Genomic DNA, 23,928 nt, shown 5'->3' on the forward strand with positions numbered 1-23,928 from the left:
TGTAGCCGGTGGTTGCTAGACTGATATTGTCCCCCACCTCCGCCCTCACACACATACACTCACAGGACGCTGCTAGGGAGACAGAATAATTTCTTTGTTGACCTAGCTACTGTATCTCAAAAAGAAGGGGAAAAATCCTCTTGTCATTGCAGAAAGTGTCTATACAATAGCACTAGATTAGCACAACTCACTGTGCAACCTCTGCAGCTTCTGTAGCATAGACAAGTGCATAGGCTCAGGTGTGCCTCTGTCACTTTTGAAAGTGAGACATGGGCACCTGAGGGCTTGTCTTCATTTATCTGGTGATTGACACTCTGGCAATTGATCTCCTGGAGTTTGATTTAGCAGGTCTACTGAGGACCCACTAAATCAACCGCTGATGGCATGCCCATCAAACTCAGTCCTCCACCAGGTTACAAGTAGTAAGGGAAGACAACGGGAAAGTTTTGCTCATCAACCTTCCACAGTGAGGATGCTGCAGAAATGTTGTTCTCATATCTGGAGTTGCATATCTTAGGTTGACTGTCCCTGATAGTGCAGACCTGGACTAAGGATCTGTCTACATTGCAATCAGAGGTGTGAGTGCAGCACAGATAGATGTGCTCCAGCTAGCTTTGACCTAGCTAGTGCTAATAAAAAGAGGTGTGAAGTCAAGTCCTCACAGGATGTACAAAACCTTCCCCAGTGGCCCAGGGCATATAGGCAAGTGGCTAGCCCATGCTGTCACAGCTTCACTGCAGTTGTGAGTGGAACGAGCTGTAGTCACTGCCATTCAGAGTGGTAGATCATAGTCCTTCATAATTCAGCCAGTCACTGGGCCACAAATAGAGCCAGAATGACTCTATCGTGGTAATTGGGCCACGCACCTGGGAGATGGTGACCTATGTTCAAGTCCCAGATCCAATGATTGATTGCTTATACAAAAGTGGAACAGCTTCCAGAGCCAGAACTGAGAGAGCCCCCTATCAGAATGTGCCAGAAGTGGGTCTTCGCCCATGAAAGCTTAAGCTCCAACCTATCTGTTAGTCTATCAGGTGCCACAGGACTTGTTTTTTGGCTGGAACTGGCTCCAAAGTTAAAATTCTGCCTCGCTACTCAGCAAAGAAGGGGAATTGAAGTTGAGTCACTCAAAACCTAAGTGAGGACTCTCACCATGGGATTAACACTTTTAGGAGAGGTGGAGGTAGGTCAGGGGTGAGCAGACTTTTTGGCCGGAGGCCCATATCGGGTAAAGCAAATTGTATGGTAGCTCATAAATGCTCATTGGGCTGACCTCCACCCAGTAGCAGGTTAACCACTGGGCCAAAGGAATCTGCCTCGGGGCTCCAGCCAACCAGGGAGCCTCAGAAAAATGGGCACCCTCCTCCCCCACAGCCACCAGCTCTAACCTTCTGCTGGGTGTTCCAGTTGGGTAGCAGAGGAGAAGCAAACAGATGGAATTGCCAGGGAACCATCTGAGAGGCACTACAGTGAGTGCTGCATTAGGGAGGCTGTGTAGAGAGCTGGTGGGGTGAATATCAATGTTTCTGTCTGTCACTGTTAGTTAGTCTGGAGCTAATTGCAGGAACTGTTTGCTGTGTGTTTGTTTGTTTGTTTAAAGAGTGTGACTTGGGAGTGCCTTGTGCTACATGCATCTGATGAAGCAGGTCTTTGCCCATGAAAGCTTATGCTGCGAAATATCTGTTAGTCTATAAGGTGCCACAGGACTTCCTTGTTGTTCTCAAAGATCCAGACTAACACAGCTACCTCTCTGGTATTTGTTCTACATGGTGACAAGTATCAGAGAGGTAGCTGTGTTAGTCTGGATCTTCAAGAACAACAAGAAGTCCTGTGGCACCTTATAGACTAACAGATTTTGCAGCATAAGCTTTCATGGGCAAAGATCCATTTTGTCAGATGCATGAGTGTGGGCGGTGGGGTGGGGGTTGCCCATGAAAGCTCATGCTCCAAAATATCTGTTCATCTATAAGGTGCCACAGGACTTCTTGTTGTTCTACATGGGCCTTGAGTGGTTGATTGGAGGGAGGGCTTTGAGCTGGGCCAAGGGCTTTGAGCCAGCAGACTTATAAAAAAGCAGTCAGTTGTAAACTGAGTGAGCAGCAAACAGACAACAAGCAATCAGAGGGAATTTGCCTGAGGGAGCTCCCACAGAGTTTTTCCTTTGAGGCTTGTGTGAGCAGTAAATAAAACATCTGAAGAGGTTCCTAGAAGGAAAACAATACAGACAGTATCAAAACAAAAAGCAGTCAAGTAGCACTTTAAAGACTAGCAAAATAGTTTATTAGGTGAGCTTTTGTGGGACAGCCCCACTTCTTCAATACAGATAGTGAGTGATCAGCTGTAGTGGCCCACACAGGATGTGCCACCAAAACAAAAAGCAGTCAAGTAGCACTTTAAAGACTAGCAAAATAATTTATTAAGTGAGCTTTTGTGGGACAGAGAAGTGGGTCTGTCCCACGAAAGCTCACCCAATAAATTATTTTGCTAGTCTTTAAAGTGCTACTTGACTGCTTTTTGTTTTGATAGTGTACAGACTAGCACGGTTCCCTCTCTGTTACTATTCAGGATGTGCCATGTTTGTCTTTCTCCCAGAGAATAAAAGTGAATTCATTTGCATGATGTGCAAGTTGGTCTTCATATTGGAAGAGAAGGTTAAAGGACTCAAGGCCCAAATATCTACCCTGTGTTGCAGCGGAGAAAATGAAAGCTTTCTGGATAGAACTCAGCATTTGGTACTGCGGGCACAGCATGCTGAAGAATCAGAGAGAGCAATGCAGAGCGGGGAGGAAAATTGGCAGCACGTGACCTCCAGAAGAAGGAAGGAGAACTCATGTGCCCCCAGTACAGACAGAGGTAAGAAACTATTTTCAGTCTTTCTGCATAGGTGCTGCAGTGGAGAATGGTTTGCTAGAGTTATCTGGGGAAAGAGAAGAAGACCCCACTTAACAGAAGGCATCAGATGTGCTGCCCTAGGCATAAGGGTTCCATAACCACCACACCCAAAGGGAGGATACTGATAATGGTGGGTGGGGACTCCTTCCTATAGGGGGCGGCGTCATTCATATGCCATCTAGACTGGGAAAATCGAGAAGTGTGCAGCTTGCCTGGAGCTAGAATTCAGGGTGTGATGCCAAGACTGATCAAGCCACTGGACTGCTACACATTCCTAATTCTCTATGTGGGCATCAATGATCTGCCAAGAATGACCTTGCGTGGGTCACTGAACGCTACCTGAAAAATGACAGAAGAGTTTGAAGTGCAAGTCATGTTCTCATCCATCCTCCTTGTTGAAGTAAATGACTTGGTAGCGACTCTTGAATTGTGGAAGTAAATGCAAGTGGTGTCAGAGGGAGGGCTTTGGATTCTCCAGCCATGGTAGGTTGTTCCAGGAACAAAGAATTGCTAGGAAGAGATGGGCTCCACCTACCAAAGAGAGAGAAGAGCATCTTCTCAGACAGCTTAAAGTGCTTTGAACTAGGCTCTCTGGAGGATGGAGACCTATGTCTTAGGTAAGTAGGAAAATGGGACACGGGAGGAAGCACAAGGAAGAAGAAAGCCTCCTAATTCATACTGAAAATATAGGCCAGTCAGGTAGTTATCTCAAGGTGCCGGTACACAAACACAAGAAGCCCAGGAAGAAAAATCCCAGGAAGAGTTGGAAGTCCTGGCACAGTATGATGTGACTAGAATACCAGACTTGGTGGGGTAACTGGAGCCGTGCATGACTGGAGCACTGCCATGGGTGGTTATAAACTGTTCAGGAACAACTGGCAGAGGAGAAAAGGTGGAGGAGCTGCACTGTATGAGGTCTCTCCCAACCCTCATCTTCTGTGATTCTATGAGCAGGGTAGGAACAGGGCAAGCTCCTCCCTGCACTCCCCAGCTGGAACAGCAGGCAGACTGAAGCAAATCCCTAGCTGCACACCCCAATGGGTGATTGAGGAATAGATGAAAAGGTCCTTGAGGCTGAACCTCTCTAATCCGGAACTTTCTCATCCAGCAACATCTATAATCCCGCGTGATTTTAGTGAGCTGGATGACCACTTCTCATGGGTGCAGCCAAGTCTCCTGTGGTCCCATAAAGTTTGTTTCCAGCCACCAGTCCTGGCTCTCAGTGTTCTGTGTTGTTATTTAGCTGTAATTTACCCCTAAATGTCTTCTAAGAGCCCGATAAGCAGTGCTGGTAATGTGCTCTTCAATATTGACCTCCTGTAGCCTGGCAAATTCTCTCATCTGGCACCAGTCAGGTCTCAAGAGTGCTGGATTAGAGAAGTTCAATCCGCACAGGCTGGAGGAAGCCCACAGCTGGTAGTTTGTCCACCCCTGACATAGGACCTCCTCTGGCCATTTTATGACTTCTTTGTTTTTGTTGAAACACCTGAATGTCAAAACAAAAGCTTCCATTTCAGTATCATCAGAGCATTCCACTCATCTGCCTGACTTCTTCATTCACTGCAACATTTTGAAAACTGTTAGTTTTGGTTCCATCAAAACAATTCCTTCCCTCTTCCCCAATTTTCCAACTGCGGTGCCTCCTCTTCAGCTAGCTGAGTCACTCAGGCCACCTTCCTCTGCAGCAGTGTTTCTGAATGTTTCTGATACCAGGGACCAGCTTGCTGCCTTCCTAAACTCTGTCAGGGAGACATCAGGGACTGGAGCCAAGCCACAGACCAGTTGTGGAGAAACGCTGCTCCTAAATCACACAATGACCTGCTTTTTTGTTCTTCCTTTGTCTCTTCCTTCATTTTATACTGGAGTTTACTTTCCCAAATCCTTTCTTCTGCTGTCTGTTTCCCACATAGCGACATCACAAGGCTGTGTCCTCTTTCCCCAGGGTAGTAATAAGAGGAGCCCAGGTAACAAGTGACAGTCCTGCTTCGGGGCCAAGTAGCATGTGCACTTTTCCGTAGCTCTCAGTGATCAGCTAGGCGTGGAAAAGAAGCTGTTACGGCTCCACTGGAACATCCGTTCAATGGGAGAGGGGAATATTACTGTGCATATGCTATTCAGACTCAGATCTGAGCTGTCATAGCTCACAGAGAGAACTGGAGGGGAAGAAAAACCCAAACTCCTTCATAAGGGCTGATAGCCCCTGGTGAGGCTGTCCCCCCAGTTGGTATATTTTTGCTAGATCTGGATAAATGGAGGCAGAAAGTGGTTAAGTGACTTGCCCAAGATCACACAAGGAGTCGGAGGCAGAACTGGGAACTGAAAGCCAAAGCTTTGTCACCGATATTTCTGTTCCAACCTCTGTCAGGATGTCTGTAAATGTGGTTTTCATGGCATGTGCTTTGCGAATGAGTCCATCTCCTAACCATGGACTTACATCCTTGTATCAATGTCTATCTCATGCTCTCTTTCTGAGCTTATTTTGAAACCGGTTTCCTGTGTGAAGCTCTTTGGTTCTTTCATGCTCTTGGACCCAGATAGCCTTTGGGGACAAGTGGGAAGATACTGCGCCCAAGAGGAGGTGCAGAACTTGGTGCCTATCCCAAACGGCAGACTGTAGACTTCCAAAACCCGCATCTCATCGCACTCCTCCTGGCAGGTCTCGTTCCATGCTAAGAGTCCTCTCTCTTCCTTGCTTCCTACCAAAAGGAATCAAGAGGACAGTTACTGAGGAGCCATTAACACTGACTGTAGTAAACATACATTGCCATTACCTAGTTACGCACAGTTCTGGTAGCCTACTGCTCCCAGCATATTCTCTCAGGGCAGTACGATATATTGTTACTTTACGCTTCTGGAGCTCTTCCTTTGTTCAAAGCAATCAGCAAACATTAACAAGGTTAGCAGGTACTTCTCTTCCTGCTACAGCAGCATCTTAAGCAGGTGTCTGTATGAATTGCAGTGTGGATCTAGCACACTCTGTGCATGTTGACCACCATTAAAATGATCTCTTTTAAATTAGCTTGAGTGCACATCTGCACACACCCCAGATCCCTGTTTCTGCCTTAAGCTCACTGAGAACAGAAGCCTTTCTGCTTTGCCAGGATTTGTGTTCAGTAGGCATTTTCCTTTATGTGCCCCCCGCAGGCACTGACCCACTGACAGAGAGTGAAGTCTCTGCTTTACAACCTTTGCTGAGAGCCAGCTGGCTTTTCGCTTATGCCATAGAGTAGGGGTCAGCAAACTTTTTATGTTAGGCCTCCCTTTTCGTCCTTGCAATTATCAGAGCCCTCCCCAGCCTGCCTAATGTAATCCAGACAGATGGAAATTTCAGTTATGTTTGTGTGAAAAAAAAAAACAACTTTCAGCACGTGTAAGAAAATAAGTACGTAGAATCATAGAACACTAATACTGGAAGGGACCTCGAGAGGTCACCAAGTCCAGTCCCCCTTCCTCATGGCAGGACCAAGCACTGTCCCCGATAGGGGTCTATCTAACCTGCTCTTAAATATCTCCAGTGATGGACATTTTACAACCTCCCTACCCACTTTATTACAGTTTTAACCACCCTGAGAGTTAGGAAGTTTTTCCCTAATGTTCATCCTAAACCTCCATTGCTGCAGTTTAAGCCCATTGCTTCTTGTTCTATCCTCAGAGGCCTAGGAGAGCAAGTTTTCTCCCTGCTCCTTGTAACCCTCTTTTAGGTACTTGAAAACTGTTATCATGTCTGCTCTAAGTCTTCCCTTTTCTAAGCTAAACAAGCCCAGTTCTTTCAGTCTTGCCTCATAGCTCATGTTCTCTAGACCTTCAGTCATTCTTGTTGCTCTTCTCTGGTCCTTCTCCAATTTCTCCACATCTTTCTTGCAATGTGGTGCCCAGAACTGGATGCAATACTCCAGCTGGGTCCTAATGGGTGCCATGTAGAGTGTAAGAATGACTTCTCATGTCTTGCTCCCAACATACCTGTTAATGCAACCCAGAATCATGTTTGCTTTTTTTGCAACAGCATCACACTGTTGACTCATATTTAGCTTGTGATCCACTATGAGCCCCTAAATCCCTTTCTGCAGAACTCCTTGCTAGGCAGTCACTTCCCATTTTGTATGTGTGAAGCTGATTGTTTCTTCCTACATGGAGCACTTCACATCTGTCCTTATTAAACTTCACCCTGTTTGCCTCATACCGTTTCTCCACTTCGTTGGGATCATTTTGAATTCTGATTCTATCCTCCAAAGCAGTTGCAACCCCTCCCAGCTTGGTATCATGGGCACACTTAATAATTATACTCTCTCTGCCAGTATTTAAATCATTGATGAAGATATGGAACAGAACTGGTCCCAGAGCCCCACTTACCATGGCCTTCCAGCATGACTGCAAACCATTCATAACTACCCTCTGAGAGTCAGCCAGCCCACATGGAGCTTGACCCCATGGCCATGGCATTGTTAACACCATGCTTTAGCCAACTAAGCTACGTGAAAACTTCATTAACTAGCATAGTAATGTGAACACACATACATAAAAAGTAACATATTTAAAGATTTTTGATGAGCCCAAGACCCTGCAGCCAACTGTGCTGCCTCCCTTTACATAGCTTCACATCCTCCACTTTGCACACCCCTACTGTAGAGCACATGGCTTTAGTTTCTAAGGTCATAGGTTCAAGCACACCTACCAGCAACCCGGATCAGTCAGCTTTACCTGAGTATCTCCTATAAGCCCCAGTGTAACCCCCTAGCGGATGTGTGTTAAAAGCTCTCCTTCTGTGTCAGTGCACAGAGATTATGAGATGTTATAGCCTCCTGGTGCTGGAGGGTTGACCCTTTAGCTTAAGATACATTAGCTCATGCTTTTAACTCTGGAGGTCTCCAGTACATCATAAAGATGGCATCTGTGATCACACCACCCCAAGCTTAACCTCAGTGTTGGTGCACACAAAACTCCAGGTAGCTGTTGGTGTGTTGTGAACAAGACACGAAAAGTCATTCTTCTGCTCTGCGTTCGTTAGGCCTCAGTTGGAGTATTGTGTCCAGTTCTGGGCACCGCATTTCAAGAAAGATGTGGAGAAATTGGAAAGGGTCCAGAAAAGAGCAACAAGAATGATCCAATGTCTAGAGAACATGACCTATGAAGAAAGGCTGAAAGAACTGGGCTTGTTTAGTTTGGAAAAAAGAAGATTAAGGGGGGACATGATAGCGGTTTTCAGGTATCTAAAAGGGAGTCATAAGGAGGAGGGAGAAAACTTGTTCTTCTCGGCCTCTGAGGATAGAACAAGAGGCAATGGGCTTAAACTGCAGCAGGGGAGGTTTAGGTTGGACATTAGGAAAAAGTTCCTAACTGTCAGGGTGGTCAAACAGTGGAATAAATTGCCAAGGGAGATTGTGGAATCTCCATCGCTGGAGATGTTTAAGAACAGGTTAGACAGATGTCTATCAAGGATGGTCTAGACAGTACTTTGGTCCTGCCATGAGGGCAGGGGGCTGGACTCGATGACCTCTCAAGCTCCCTTCCAGTCCTAGCTTTCTATGATTCTTAACATGCCAGCTAAATAGCCTTAAAGGACATGGCACTTAATATGCCAGCAGCAACTGGGGCCCTCCCCACTAGCTCTTGAGCCGTTCCTCCAACCAACAGAACTTATTTGTCAGTAGCTATGTTGGGAGATTTTAGGGCACAGAGGGTTACACCATAGCAGCAGATCAGACCTGGAATCATGTTATCAAGGATAAACGCCAGGAATCCACCCACAAACATGCCAGTGGTGAGGAGCACTTGGATCACTTGGTCTAGCTGGAGAATTCCTAAAAGAAAAACAAAACCTCAATCAGTGGATACATTTGAGCAACAACAGAGCCAATGTCACAAAGCCACAAGTCGCTTGCCCAGGAGACATATGCAGCTCAACAGCAGGAAGTGCTGCCTTGCTCCCTCTTCCAAATCAGGGCATGAGATTCTGTTATTTTATCATTGAAAATAGCTTCATCGGCTGACTGTTTCACACGGATGTTTTTATTCCATGCTATTAATTTATACGATGGGCAAAGCATGGCAGCTGACTTACAACTGCCCAAAAAGACACCTTTGGGGGCAGCTATATCAATGGCAACAGATGCAATGCTTGGGCTAGCAGTTCAAGGACAAGAAAGTGTGGAGACTTCACTCAGGTCACTGTGATGGAATTAGCAGGAGGATCTGGTCCTTTGTTTTGACAAAGGCAATGTCTGACTGCAGGTAGATAGCCACAAGGATGCTCCAAAGACAGAGATTCCACTCAGCAGTCAACCAAGACAATAAGCCAGATCTTCCTCTTACTAACTGCGTTTGACACTGGAACATTCAAAAAGGAATGGAAGTCATGGATTCCTTGCACTGTGGATTCATCTCTATCAACATGAATTCAGTTAGCAGTGAGAGACTGCTGTGTCATAAAGACGGTAAGAATGATAGTATTGCAGTGGCACGTCCAGGAGGCAGGCGTGCCAGCCCCTAAGCAGCTTGCGTGGGTTTAACCCAGAACATTGGTAGGCTGCATTACTGATCATGTTACTTCACTGTATCAGTATTTACTTCAGTTTCACACTTGGGAGGATGATCCCAGTAAATGAGGATGCTCATTTTTACCTGTTTCTAGCACTTGAGAATTTTTGTTTACCCAGTTGGGAATTGCCAGACCCGCATATATAGAAAATCCAAAGATAAACAGGTTTCTTGAGGAGTTCATGTCCACATACTGTACAGAGAGATTACACGGGTTAATACATACTGCTCAAAATGATCAAAACCTATAAACCGTTGGGTCCTGCTGGTGAATTCTTGTACCCACACACATATCTGCAGTGACAGTTAGTAGGAGCAGAATTCCATATGCTATTGCAGAAACAGTTGTTTAAAGTAGAATTGAAATTGAACACCTGTATACAGAAATACCCCGATATGCACAGGCCACAGCATCAGCTGGCATTCCTTAGTACAGAATCAGAAGTCGAGAAGGGACCTTGGAAAGTCATCATGTCCAGCCCCATGCTGAAGCAGGACCAAGTAAAGCTCCTAGACCAGCCCTGAAAGGCATTTGTCTAACATGTGTGAAACCTCCCATGATGGGGATTCTCTAATCTCCACCAGAAACCTAGTCCAGTGCTTAACTAACTACCTGCAGCATTAGAAAGTGTTTCCTAATATCGAACCTGAATGACCCTTGCAGTAGACGAAGTCCATTACTTCTCCTCCCTTCACAATTTATCATCACCCTCTTTATAACTGCCCTTAACTTATCTGAAGACTTCTCAAGGTGCCTCTCAATCTTTCTTCCACAAAACTAAAGATTTTTTGGTTTTGGGTTGTTGTTTGTTTTCCCTTCCCCACAGGTCAAGTTTTTTAACCTTTTGTCACTTGTATTGCTCTCTTCTAAAATCTCTCCAGCTTGTTTACATCTTTCCTAAAGTGTGGCACTCTGAGCTGGACACAGAGCACCAGCTGAGGGTGGGCCTGTGCTGAAAAGAGCAGGAGAGTTACCTCCCATGTCTTACATAAAACAATTGTGTTACTGTGGTGCAGAATATTAGACTTTTTATCAAATACTCCACATTGTTGACATATTCAATTTGTGATCCATTGTGATTCCCAGACTGTTTTCAGCAGGACTACAACCCAATCAGCTATTCCTCATTTGATTTTGACTTCCTAAATGAAGCACTTTGCATTTGTCTTTATTTAATTTCACCTTGTTGATTTCAGACCAATTCTCCAATATGTGTAGATTGTTTTGAATTCTAACCCTATCCTGCCACCCCTCTGAGCATGGTGAAACTTACAAGTTTCATAAACACACTCACTACTCCATTACCTAGTTATTAATAAAGATATCAACTAGTATTAGACCCATGACCCTGCCAGATACAGCCTCCCATTTCAACAGTGAGCCATTGACAGCTGTTGTTTGCATACTGTTTTTCAAATGGTGGTGAACCCCCTTTATACTAGTTTGATCAAGAGCACGTTTCCCTAGTGTGCTTATAAGAATGTCAAGTGGGACTATACTCAGAGCCTTATTAATATCAGGATATCTGATTCCAATGGCATTAATGGAGGTATCTAGCAAATAAACAGTTCATGATAGCAGCAGTCGAGGCTTCCCTCCTGGTTACACCAATGTGCCAATCAGCCAATCAGAAAAACTGCCTCAGGGCAGTAGGGTTCACCAGGTAACATGACCTTCCCACCATAACTTTCACATCACTGGCCTGTTCACAGTACTGCAGTCCTGCAATAAGTTAACCAGGACTGGACCTCTGTTTCTGGTGGCCCCACTGCAAATGAGGCTGTCTGGTCCATTCATTGGCCTCTGCAGAAGTTGCCAACATGATCGCTAACTGATGTGAATAACACCAGAGTGTCTTCTGAGAAGAGACACTTGGCTCAGCCAACAACTGCACTGCACAGGAACCCGACTGGAGCCCGCAGTTTTCTCTCAGGAGAAAATGTATTCAGTTAAACCCTTATTTTTCAAGGAGCCCATTACCTGCAAATTGGAAATCCCCACTGCGGTGATGATTCCAAACATCACAAGGAGCAGTCCTCCAATGAGGGGAGTTGGTATGCTGGCGAACACAGCACCGATCTTCCCAAACATGCCTATCACAAGCAACACGCAGCCACCAGCGACGATCACTATTCTACTTCCTACCTGCGGCAAGAGGGGCACGACGGGATCACTCTACAAGGCATGCGGAGCTGGAGGGCAGAAGGCTGGGGAGAGTGCCTGGTCTGACTTTGTACAGATTTTCAGGATTGTTCAATAACACATTAAAGTCCAGGATTCAGACGGAGCAGCCTGAGAATGTGTTACTGACATAGAAATCTCATAGGAGCTGATTGGCGCACCAACTGCACAAATAATTGCAGATTTCCAAGGAATACTGTATAATTAACACATCGCCTAGACTGAGAACAACTGTGGATTTACCTTGTTGTATGAGATCCTTCACTCTGGAAATCCTCTACTGTTGCCAGCCATTTTATCAGGTAACAATAGTGAACCATTAATGCTAGTTCTGGGCTGTGCAGAAAAAGTTTATTAACTAACTGAAGTGTTAATTAATTCTGCTGAGGGCATTGCTCTAACACCACTCTAAAAATTCCTGAGCACAGCTGGAGCTTATGATGGCACTGTTTATTTGATTATTCTGAGTCTTTTTCACACAGGCCCAGAGCAGTACTTAAGACTAGGTTCCAAGCTTGGTGGCCAACTCTCCTCACGCTGAAGTTAATGACCATGTTTTAACATAGTTCCAGAACAGGATCGAGCCTGAGCACAGTCATGTTTGGAAGCTGGAAAGACTGTTGGTTTTGATTGCTCTCATTCAATGACAGATTTAACATTTGTTAAAAACAAACAAAACTAAACAAAAACCAAAAAAAGGAAGGAAGGAAGCCCTGGGTAGATAGTGGAGCTTGTCTATATGCACTATAACCTTCCTCACTGACAGAGCAAGGGCGTGTTCTTAGTCAGGCAATGCACCGAACACCAGGGTCAAGCACTAAGACTTCTCCTCTCACACAAATCTGGCAAAATATCTGAATAAGAGAGGAAAACAGAAACATTGGCACAAACTTTAAAGATGGTCAGGAGAAGTTAACAGTTACAGTGAACTCTTTCATAGCTGGCAGTCCCAGGCCTGGCAGGTTGCCAGATATTCAAATATGCTGGGTAATAGAGAGGTAGACCTAGCAAAGCTCTACACAAGAGAAAAACAAGATTAGCCATTAAAAAACAAACAAAAATGTGTGCAGAGTACTTGATTTACGGACAATAGTAGTATTGTGCACTGTAACCCTATCCTGTATTTGCTGTATTTATTTGCATTTACTTTCACTGTACAGTAAACCCTCGATAGAACGGACCCCGTAATACTGCACATTGGTTATAATGGACGTCCACTAGCACCGCCACAACCAAGAAAGTAGAGTACTGTACTGTACAGTACTGTAAAAGACTCACCAGGCCTGCCACCAGGTCCTCCAGCAGCTCAGACCTCCACAGCCACGGGGTCCCTGGCCACACCACAGCCGCCACCACCACTGGGTTTTTCCTCACACACTGAGACTGCCCAGAGGCTGGAGGAGCCCTCATACTCTGCCCTGAGCATGTGCAGCTCAGAGCCAGAGGTCCTGCCCCACTCAGGACAGAGCTCAGGTGGATGAGAACTGGAAAAGCCCCCGGGCTCTGCCCAAAGCCTCAGAGTCTCAGAGCTGGAGGAACCACCACGCTCTGCTGGAGCCAGGAGGAGGTGGGAAGGTCTGTGAGCTAAACCCTCACATATAATGGACTTTAGGTTTTAACAGATGCCCTCCCCTCCATTAGTCTGTTATATCAAGGGTCTCCTATACCGTTCTTATGGAAGAGTAACTAAAATTTACTTATGGTTCAAATACCAGTTATTTGAGAGTTCTGGATAAGAGAATGGTGGATGTGAAAGATTTTACCGTACATAAACGAAGTGGGAGAAACAACCAAAACACAGGTTGGACCTTCAATTAAAAGCGCAGTAAACCCTCAAGCTGTGCGGAGATTGTGTTCTTGCAACCCCTGCGTAACGCAAATTTTCGCGCAAGTCAGGCAGGAGAGGGAACTAGGCTACAGTCCGGTTCTCGGGTCCTCTGGGCTTGCAGGAGCTGGGAAACAGACCAGCCCTGGTCAGTTTCCTGGCTCCCAGAGTGGTGGGGAGCTGAGAACCGGGGGAAGCATTACAATTGTAGTCAAGCTAATATACCCATGTACAGGTACCCAAAAATGTCAGTTAGGCTATGAAGTCCTGATTCATTCACTTTGTATGGATAAGACTCCAAGGACAGATGCTAAATGTATTTGTCTGTGTTTACCTATCTCTTGTTGGAAGTGTAACAGGGTAAGAAGGTTAGCTGGTAGATGTGAACTCCCTTTCAGGACATAGTTACACAGGGCTTTTTTTTTCCTGGCAGGAACTGCATTCCTCCACCTTTTTTCCTGGCACCATTTTTAAAAGGTGCTGCTGCCACTCCGGCTCTGGCTCCCTGCCTGCAGGGGAAAGAGCAGGACTCGATTTAACTGACTTACTGGCCAGCCAGACCATTAAACCAATTACATTGACTCCTGCTTTTTCAGTGGGAAGGTCAGGGAGCTGCTCCTGTGTGTACGTAGGGGGAGCAACACAGCTGGGAAAGCAGCCGGAGCACCTGGAGCTCCTTTTGAAATGTAAGTCCTGGGGTTGGGGGGGGAGCAACTGGGGAGGGTTAAGCCTGGTGGGGGGTTGGGGCCTTGGGAAAGGGGCACTGAGGTTAAGCCTGGGGTGGGTTAGGGCTACGGGAGGAAGCAGGGGGTTGAGTTGAGCTCGCACCATGCGGCTGTGTGGGGGAGGTTGAGCGAGGGGGGGGGTGGGTTGAGCTGGGGCTGAGGGGCCAGAGGTGGGGCCACGTGGAGGGTTCAGCCGGGGTGTGGGAGGTTGAGCTGGGGCTGTGCAGCCACACAGGGGTTGAGCCAGGGCAGGGGTGGGCGTTGAGCTGGGCCAGTGTGGCTGCACAGGGGGTTGAGCCATGGGAGAGGATGAGTTGTGGGGGTGTTGATCCAGGGCCGTGTGGAGGGTTGAGCAGGGGCCATGCAGCCATGCAGGGGGTTGAGGCGGGCGGGGCAGGTTAAGAGGGTTTGGGCCTGTCGGGGGCGCAGTTTGGGGCTGTGCAGGGGAGGGCGTTGAGCTGGCGGGGGGCTGGGGCTTCAGTTCTGGCACCCTTTTGTGTAGCAAAAAAGCAGTATAATTATATATGTGACTGCATCTGCAACCTTGAAGGCAAAGGTGTGTAATATAGCAGGGAACTAACGCAGGCTGAACCTCTCTAGTCTGCAACTCTCTGATCCAGCAACATACATGGGTCAGCATCCTTGGGCTCCCACACCCTGACTCAGAAAGTCTGCCATTACTGCACTGAAACTAGATGATGATTATCGAGATGGGGGATGTGAGCTACTTGATAATATTTTGAGTATACTTGTACATTTGAATACATTTCAAGTAAGTTCATATCCCATATCTACAACCTATGCACAAGCCATACCTTTAATGAATTATCTGGCCAATGCATACGAATATCACTGTATTGACCAATTAGTAATAGTGTACTCTGAGTTACAGCGCAGACTGCCTTTCAGGCATGCCCACGTACAAGTTCTGCCAAAAACAACCAGCAGCCACTGTACGTGGAAATGATGATTCTTCATGAGATTCATAAAATACAGTGAAATAATCTGGTCTGTGATTGGCCAATTTCTGCCTCCACTGTCACTCTGCCGCTCCCCTGACAATATTCCATGACTGAGAGGGGTAGCCATGTTAGTCTGTTTCAGCAAAAATGAGGAATCGTGTGGCACTTTAAAGATTAACCAATTTATCTGGGCATAAGCTTTTGTGGGCTGGAACCCACTCTTTCAGATGCATGAAGTAGCAACTGAAGGTCGGTAGGGATATGAACATCTGTAAAGGTGGATGTCTTACATTACTACGCGGGGAGTAGCTCACTACAAAAAGTATTTTTCACCCTTTTGGTATGTTCACCTTCTTATCGGCTGTTGGAAGAGGGCCACATCCACCCTGATGACACTGACCTCGTTCGCACTGGTCCCCAGTGTAGCAATGTGAGACACCCATCTTTGCATATGAATATAGCCCTGCTGAACTGAAGTCTCCACTTTATGCACCTGACAAAGTGGGCTGCAGTCCACAAAAGCTTTACACCCAAATAAATTTGATAGTGTTTAAGTTGCCACAGGACTCCTTGTTATTGCATGATTTGTATATGAATAATTTGAGTGGACACCACAACCAGAGCTTTCTGATTGGCTGCCAAATGTGTCAGTCCCAAATGTTCTGAATGACTCAGAGCTGTCTATTAAGTGGAAATGAATACACACAAATGAGTTTAAGAATCCTGTGTCGTTGTAGTGGTGTCAGTCTCGGCATATGAGAGGGACAAGGTGGGTGAGGTAACACTCTCTAATGGACCAATTTCTGCTGGGGAGAGAGAGAGAGACAAGCATTCTAGCCAAACCAAGCTCTTCTTCAGATCAGAGAAAGATACTCATAATGTCACAGCTAAATGCAAGGTGACACTTGGAGTACTTTTCCCTGATCTAAAGAAAAGCTCTGTCTAAGCCTGTCTCACTCACCATCAACATTTGGGCCAATGAAAGATACTGCCTCACACACCTTGTCACTCTACAAGAATGGCAGTGCAACAATTCAGAAAATGGTGTAAGTGCGTAGTGAATAAAACTGCTTATCACTTGACATTTGTAGTTGCCAGGAAGTGTGCTACCTTTAATACCCCTGTAATCACTGAATTCCATGTATCATGGAGGATGAACCATTTTTAAAGACTATATATTTCAGTTTTTTCCTACGATATTTTTGTGGAATTTGGCTCTCAGGGAAGGTTCTAGATTGCCAGCTTCACAGAGGAAAGGGCTCTCTTTATCCCCAGAAGGGCTTCAGATCAGATAACCACCCATCTACCACCCACACAGCATGCCTCCCCCAAACTGGAGCAACTCCACCCATTGGAATGGAACGACAGTTCAGGTCTCATGGCCCACTTGATTCTTGGTCTCCCTGACAGCCAGTTAGAAAGCAACGTGCCAGCGGTTTTTTGTGATAAGGACATGGGCACTTTTGAGCTAGACTGAGATCACTTCATAGACCCACCAGTAAGAAGTGTGGTAAAAGTGCGTAATACACTCATAAAGACCACAAGTATAGCCAATATTTTTCCATAATGGGTAAGTACACCATTTCTTAACCAAGTACTCCATTGTTGTGGACTGGGGGCAGATGTCACCTTACCCGGGTGATTCCCAGTGCTCCAACGTTCTCGCTGTACGATGTGGTGCCATTCCCTGTTCCCCAGGCCCCAGCCAGAAGACAGCCAATTCCCTCCACTCCAATTCCGCGGTTGATAGCATGCTTTGGAGGGGGCGGGGCACCAGACAGTCGGGCACAGGCAAAGTAATCACCGACTGACTCCACCATGGAGGAAATCACTCCAGCTATGATGCCAAAGATCCCAGCTAAGCTGATGGTTGGAACTCCCCATTGGCCTGCAAAATTTAAAAAAAGAAAAAAAAAGAGTCAGGTCACTGGGACTCAATTTTAATGTAAAATTCCTTCAAGTCAATCACTAGTGACTTTTCTAAGCATTGGCCTAATTGCTTCTAGGCCAGCCCTGCCTGAGCTTTGCCCTGTGGGTTCTTCAGTGTCTTCTCATTTTCTTCTCCCATTCAAGGTCATTAAAAGCAAAAATCTGATGAACAACACAGCCCTGGGGAAAAACAATGAGAATGAACATTAATTAATTTGCAACACAGTCCTACAACCATACCTGGGTATGGGAACCGGAACCAGGGTGCTTGGGACAGAACATCACCTTTGATGTCAGTCCGAGCTGGATAGCCATAAACTGCAGGGTCTGAGGGGAAGGCATTGGTAACCGTGAGGACAAAACAGATCAGCCAAGTAAGGGCGAGGCCAAGAAGAACCTAAACAGAGAGTTACATAAAGTTAATTCTGATTAATGGCCATCCTGAGTTCCATCATGGAAGTACTCTGCCTTCCGCCATTCCGACAATCAAAGCCCCCAGTGCATTCTGAAAGTGTATGCTCTGTTTTGTTCCCCCACTCGCATGTTCATTCGATGACATGAAGGTGATGTGGCAGTTTGTCTCCACAGGTGCTCTTCTGGCTACTTCAAAAGCTGCTCTGCAGCTGTGTCTCAGACCCCTTCTGCACTACTGTAGCCCTTCCATGAGTCTGATTGGCCTTTTTTGCCCTCAAATTTCACCGCTCTTAAAAACTACTTGCTTATAGAATCAGACATAAAAATACAGATGTGTCAGCACTCCACTGCTGAAAAATTGCTGCTTTTTACCATATAATCTTACAATAAATCAATTGGAATAGAACTATTGTATTTAATATTTCAGCATATATTTATGTAGAGCCACATAAAAAGGTCTTGTATGAAATTTTAATTTGTACTGACTTTGCTAGTGCTTTTTATATGGTCAGTTGTAAAACTAGGCAAATATCTGGATGAGTTGATGCACTTCCTGGAAGACTTTTGCATGCCAAAAGGGGTATATATACCCCTGGTTGAAAACAACTGCACTGGAGAATCCAAGGTTCCCTGTTACTCAGAAGGCATTGCTGGAAGCAGCTGTGAATACTGACAAGCAATTACTAGCCCTGTTTACCATCACCACCTTGGAAAAGAGTCCCAGAATCCTTAACTACACTGTAATGCATCACATCCTTCCTCAGACATGGTGAAAAATCAATCTTGTGAGCACAGTCATGGCAAGGAACTGCTGCTATTGTGGTCAGAAGAGACAGATGTGGCCTTGGTTTGTGGTACACACCAATCAGGCTCAGCTACCGGCAAGAGGTAGGGTCCTCAGTACAGTGACCGGCTATCCTAAGCCTAGCAGTAGGAAGCACCTATTTTCACAATGCCTGGACCTATCCTTACAAAACAGCAGTAATATAGCACTTTAAAGACTAACAAAATGATGTATTCATCATCATCATCATTAACCACCATGGGCTCAGCACCTGTTGGTGTCTGATGCCTCTCTCACTATTTCCTTCCATCTTTCCCTGTCCAGTGCAGAGTGGCTTTGTTTCTGTAGACTAGCTCTGCATCAATCTACTATATCATCTACCCATTCTCTGTGGGGTCTGCCTCTCCTATTGTGTGACAGCAAAAATATAGCACTTTAAAGAGCATCAAAATGATTTATTCGGTGATGAGCTTTCGTGGGACAGACCCACTTCTTCAGATCTACAGCATCTCCAGTACAGCCTGACATCTATAAGTACAGAGGTCCAAAAAAAATTGCAATAACAACTGACAAATCAAGTACATAGGACTGAAGGAGGGGGTGAGGGATGGAGGATGTTAAGGATCCTTAACACCCCCTGCCCCCTACCCTTCACCCACCTCCTTCAGTCCCATGTACTTCATTTGTCAGATTTATTGCAATTTTTTTTTGGACTTCTGTACTTATAGATGTCAGGCTGTACTGGAGATGCTGTAGATATGATGAAGTGGGTCTGTCCCATGAAAGTTCATCACTGAATAAATCGTTTTGTTAGTCTTTAAAGTGCTACATGACTGCTGGTTTGTTTTGTTAGAATACGGACTAACGCAGTTCCTCTCTGGCCCTGTCCTTGTACACTTAGAAGAGCAGAATAAAAACATATGTTGGGGATTTCTATCACAAAATTGACTTTCTTATAGACTAAACCAAATGCAAAACATAGTTGGAGCCAAACTATGAACCCTTACTCTCAGAGGGCTGTAGTTACTCACACAAGTAATCTCACTGACTCCAGTCGAAATGAGTGAGGGGAGGATTATTTGGGTGTGCAAATCAAACATGACTTAGACTGGTTCTAATAAAAGTGGATCATTTGGCACCCAAGTCGAAAAATAACTCACTGGGAAGATCTGGAAGAGGTAGATCTTAGGGAAATGGCACTTCCTGGATCCTTGGTAAGATGGAAGTGGTACAGGCACATTTTTCAGGTACTGAGAGAACAGAACTATGAAGAAAATAGTCCTGGAATGAGACAAAAAAGAGAGAGAAACTGGGCAAAGGAACAACTGCCTCATTCGTTTTATCACACTTGGAGCACCTGACATGCAGATGTTCTGAGCATTTTTAACTAACACTGGCCTGGCAAGGAGACTAGGTCGGGGCTGACAATCCTGAGGGTGGAGCCTGGTACTGGTTAGGTGAATGGGATGGAGACAAGGAGCCAGGGGTTGGAAGTGGCAGAATGGGGGAAAGGGTGGAGTAATAAAACTTTATTAAGATTGCAAATTTAGGCATTAAGACGTTAGGACATGCCAGCCTGTGCAATCTTCATTCAGCCCACTAGTGCATACACGTGATAATATAGGCTTCAATCACATGATCACATACTATTTTCTTCCATTGGATCCCAGACCTGTCCAGTGCACAGGATAGACTTGTACTGGGGTAAATCAGGGCTGTGCAGCAAAGGAAACTGTCTGTGGGATTCCTTGCTACAATTGTTGGAGAAGTCAGAAAGCATTCCCAGAAAGTCTGGGAACACGTGGATGAAGACCCCCCCTAAACAAAAGGCCTACCCCATCAACTAAGAGAGAGAAACCATCAAACCAAAGCTACAAGTGAGGGCATAGGATAATGAAGCAGGGAGGAGCAGGGAGAAACTGGTATGAGGTCATCAGCTGAAAAACCAGAGAACCAGAAGAGGCCATCAAGTGGAGAACCCTGGACAGCACCCTGTGGTCCTCAAAGGTACCTATGGAGTCAGGGGACACCACCCAGAGGAACTCAGCCTGGGTATGTGATCAAACAGGGGACAAGAAAGAGGCCCTGCAGTTGTAGAGTAACACCCCATTCAGCCGCCCCCTTTTGGAGGAACAGATGGCCATTGTGCCCAAGGAGGAGATTCTGCAACTTTGTGGGGGGGAGCAGAGATCAGAAGGTACAGGGAAAGTGCAGCCAGAACTCAGTCAGAGGTTCTGAAAGAGCTGAAAGAGGGGTGGCCACCCCGCAGTGCAAATAGACTGGTACGGCCCGGTACGCCATGCCAGCATGACATTTCTAGTGGTCCAGCATACCAGCAAGACACTGTACTGTCCTGAGCCCTCCCACGGACCTGCCTCTCCTCCAGCTCCATCTGTACAGAGCCCCACAGGAGAACAAGGCTGGCAGGGGAAAAGTGCAGAACCCTCCCCTCCCCGCATCCCCGGCCTTTCCTCTGGCCAGGCTGCTGCTGTGCAGATGGATTTGGAGGAGACGCAGCTCCACGGAAGGGCACCACGGGGGTGGGGCTGGAAGTACTTCTCCTTTGCCAGCTGGCAGGGGCAGCGGGGAAAGCTGCAGAACATCCAGCAGCTCCCCTAGCTGTTGTGCCACCTCCAGCTCCCTCCCAAGGCAACTAGATGCCAGTGGAAACGGGGGTGGGGGAAGGGAAGGGCATGGAGACCCTGAGGCTGGAAACATTGCAGAGGCACATGGAGGATCACATGGGAAGGTCACATGCCCCTCCCCGGCTGGTGCTGCCCCCACCCCCGCTCTCACTGCCCTGTACCAATAAGAAATGTATTTTACTTGCACCTCTGCTGCCACCTGAGGAACCCTGCATAGGTGCGTGCCAGGGTCTCTCCCTCTAAGGGACAGAGGTGGTGCAGCCTGTCAACCATGCCTGTGCTCACTGCTCAACTGAGGAGCTGCCAGCTAATATCCCCCGTGGGCTGTGGCAGCAGAGTGGCATATAGGCTAGCCCCACGGAGTTCCTCACCCTCCTCAAGTGGCAACAGGTTCCACCACTTGGTGTGGGGGCAGGACACAAGGAAGAAGAAGTGGGTGGTGTGAGGCACAGGTGCGTACACGTGTTCTCTGGGCGTGGTTCCGGCTGGGCCAGCTGGATGGCAAGCATAGTGAAAGAAGCAGGAGACTGAAGAACAAGAAAGGACGGGTTCATGATTAAGGCAGTTAAATGCTGCCTGGGTGAACAGGACACCCTCTCTCTGTCTCTGCCATAGTTATATGGTGGTGGACAAGTCTGTGTCTGTCTGTGAGTCCATTCAGAATCACAGAATCATAGAGTCCTAGAGCTGGAAGGGACCACAGGAGGTCAGCGAGTCCAGCCCCTGCCTAAAGCAGGACCAACCCCAACTAATTTCTTCAAGAACTCCTCCTGAACATTAAGAACTAGGAACCCCAGAGCTCCAGCTCAGGCCCTGCCCTGAGCTCCCCACACCAAAACCTGCTGTGATGTGCACACCCTTACCCACGGCCCTAACCCCTCACACTAGCGCCTTTGCCTTCATCTTCCACCACCTGTTTTCATTTCCTCACCCTCCCCACCCCTGCCCTGAGCCCACCCCCCAACCCTTCTAGCTCCTGCACTCACTCCTCCACCCCACCTCATGGCCAGAGCCCACCCCCACACCCAATCACCTGCCCTGCAGCTGCCCCCACTGAACCCTCTGCCTTCAGCCCCCTGCTCTTACTCCACCACCCTCTACTCCTTGCTCTGAGCCCCATCCCCGCCATACCCAACACCCTGGCCTGATTCTTGCAGCCCCCACCTGAGCTCCCACAAAAAAACCCAAGCAATGCTGGTTATGTCTACTAGTGCATATACATAATTTCTGCATGCAGTATTCAAGATTAACATAGTAGCATTATGATATCTTCTGTCTTATTATCTATCTCTTTCCTAATGGTTCCTAGTATTTAATTAACTGTTTTGTCTGCTGATGCACATTAAGCAAATATTTTTAGAGAACTATCCACAATGACTCTACAATCTCTTTCCTGATTGTTAAAAGCTAATTTAGATGTATGTATTTTGTATGTATTGTTAGGATTGTCTTTTCTAATGTGCATTCATTTGCATTTAATATTGAATTTCATCTGCCAATTTGTAACCTGGTTGCCCAGTTTTCTGAAACCCCTTTCTAACTCTTTGCACTCAGCTTTGAACTTAGCTCTCTTGAGTAATTTTGAATCATCTGCAAACTTTGCCACTTCACAGTTTACTGCCTTTTACAGATCATTTATGAATATGTGAAACAGCACAGGTTTCAGTACAAAACTTTGGAGGAACCTGCTATTTGCCTCTCCCCATTGTGAAAAGTGACCATTTATTTCTACCCTTTGTTTCCTGTTTTTAACCAAATGTCTCCCTTATTATTCCATGACTGCTTACTTTGTTTAGGAGCCTTTAGTTTGGGAACTCGTCATTTTCTGAAAGTCCAAGTATAAGGCTCATTATTATCCATGGAATCACAATTATTCACATGCTTGTTGACTCTTTCAAAGAATTCTAGTAGATTGCCAAGGCACGATTTCCCTTTACAAAGATAGTGTTGACTCTTACCCCAACAAATTATGTTCATCCATGTGTCTGATAATTCTGTTCTTTGCTACAGGTTCAATTGATTTGCCTGGTACTGAAGTTAGACTTACCATCATATGATTGCCAGAATTGCCTCTGGAGATCTCATTTAAAAATCCTCCAGTTATCTGATACAATAAGTGATTTAAGCAATGCATTGTACACCACAATTAGTCGTTCTGCCATTCTGTATTTGAGTTCCTTCTGCTGTCCAGTCCTGGTGACTTATTATCATTTAGTTGCTCAATTTTATTCCAAAACCTCCGCTGTTGACACCTCAATCTGAAACAGATCCTTAGAATTTTTCCTAAGGAGAATGGATCAGGTATGACGCTTTTCCTTACATGCTCTGCAGTGAAGAGTGAGGCAAACAACTGATTTAACTTCTCTACAACTGTCCTATCTTCTTTGCATGCTCATTTAACACTTCTATTGTCCAGTGGCCCCACTGAATGTTTAGCAGGCATCAAACGTACGTAAAAGTTTTTGTTGTTAGTTTTTGTCTTTTGCTAGTTGCTCTTCAACATATTTTTGTCTGTTTAATTTACATTTGCACTTGACTTGCCCAAGTGTATACGTTTTTCTCTTTTCCTCCCCATTCTAAAGAATGGCTTTTAACCTTAAAGTGCCTCTTTTACTCTATTTAGACAAGCCACTTTTTAGTGCACTTGGTCTTTTTTTTTAATCTCGTTGTGCATTTAGCATGAGTAGCTATTATTGCGTTTTAACTACTTTTCATGCAGCTTGCAGGCGTTTCACTCATGACTGTTCCCTTCATGTTCTTTTCAAGTCACTTCCTCATTTTTCTGTAGCTCCCCTTTTTGAAGTTAAAAGCTCTTGTGCTGGGAATCTGGAATTTACCCATGCACGTACACAAGGATCCTGTAATTAAAGACTCTCATAATGCATATGAACAAGGGAGCTGAATTAAGACAACCTTAATTCTGGCATTTCCTGACTTCTGACTGCTTGACTTTGCAATCTTAATAGTGTTCTTTTAATGTAGGTTGTGTACGTATTTTTTGTGTAATATATAGCTATGTATATAACAATTATGACA

The 23,928-nt window shown here is 45.9% G+C and overlaps 1 protein-coding gene across 1 annotated transcript in view; it reads right to left on the reverse strand.

Moving 5' to 3' along the window:
* Positions 1 to 2,496: 2,496 nt before the first annotated feature.
* Positions 2,497 to 23,928, reverse strand: part of LOC142007353 (solute carrier family 23 member 1-like) — a 46,318-nt gene continuing 24,886 nt past the window's right edge. Inside the window, exons 6-12 of the mRNA XM_074983968.1 lie at positions 19,408 to 19,528; positions 17,290 to 17,446; positions 16,755 to 17,008; positions 11,408 to 11,572; positions 9,511 to 9,619; positions 8,595 to 8,690; positions 2,497 to 5,588 (exon numbers count right to left, since the gene is read on the reverse strand). Of these exons, the coding sequence (XP_074840069.1) occupies positions 5,323 to 5,588; positions 8,595 to 8,690; positions 9,511 to 9,619; positions 11,408 to 11,572; positions 16,755 to 17,008; positions 17,290 to 17,446; positions 19,408 to 19,528 (1,168 nt within the window). The 3' untranslated portion in view covers positions 2,497 to 5,322. The remainder of the gene's footprint in view (positions 5,589 to 8,594; positions 8,691 to 9,510; positions 9,620 to 11,407; positions 11,573 to 16,754; positions 17,009 to 17,289; positions 17,447 to 19,407; positions 19,529 to 23,928) is intronic.

Source organism: Carettochelys insculpta, chromosome 1 (genome assembly GCF_033958435.1).
Source record: "Carettochelys insculpta isolate YL-2023 chromosome 1, ASM3395843v1, whole genome shotgun sequence".
Lineage (NCBI taxonomy): Eukaryota > Metazoa > Chordata > Testudines > Carettochelyidae > Carettochelys > Carettochelys insculpta.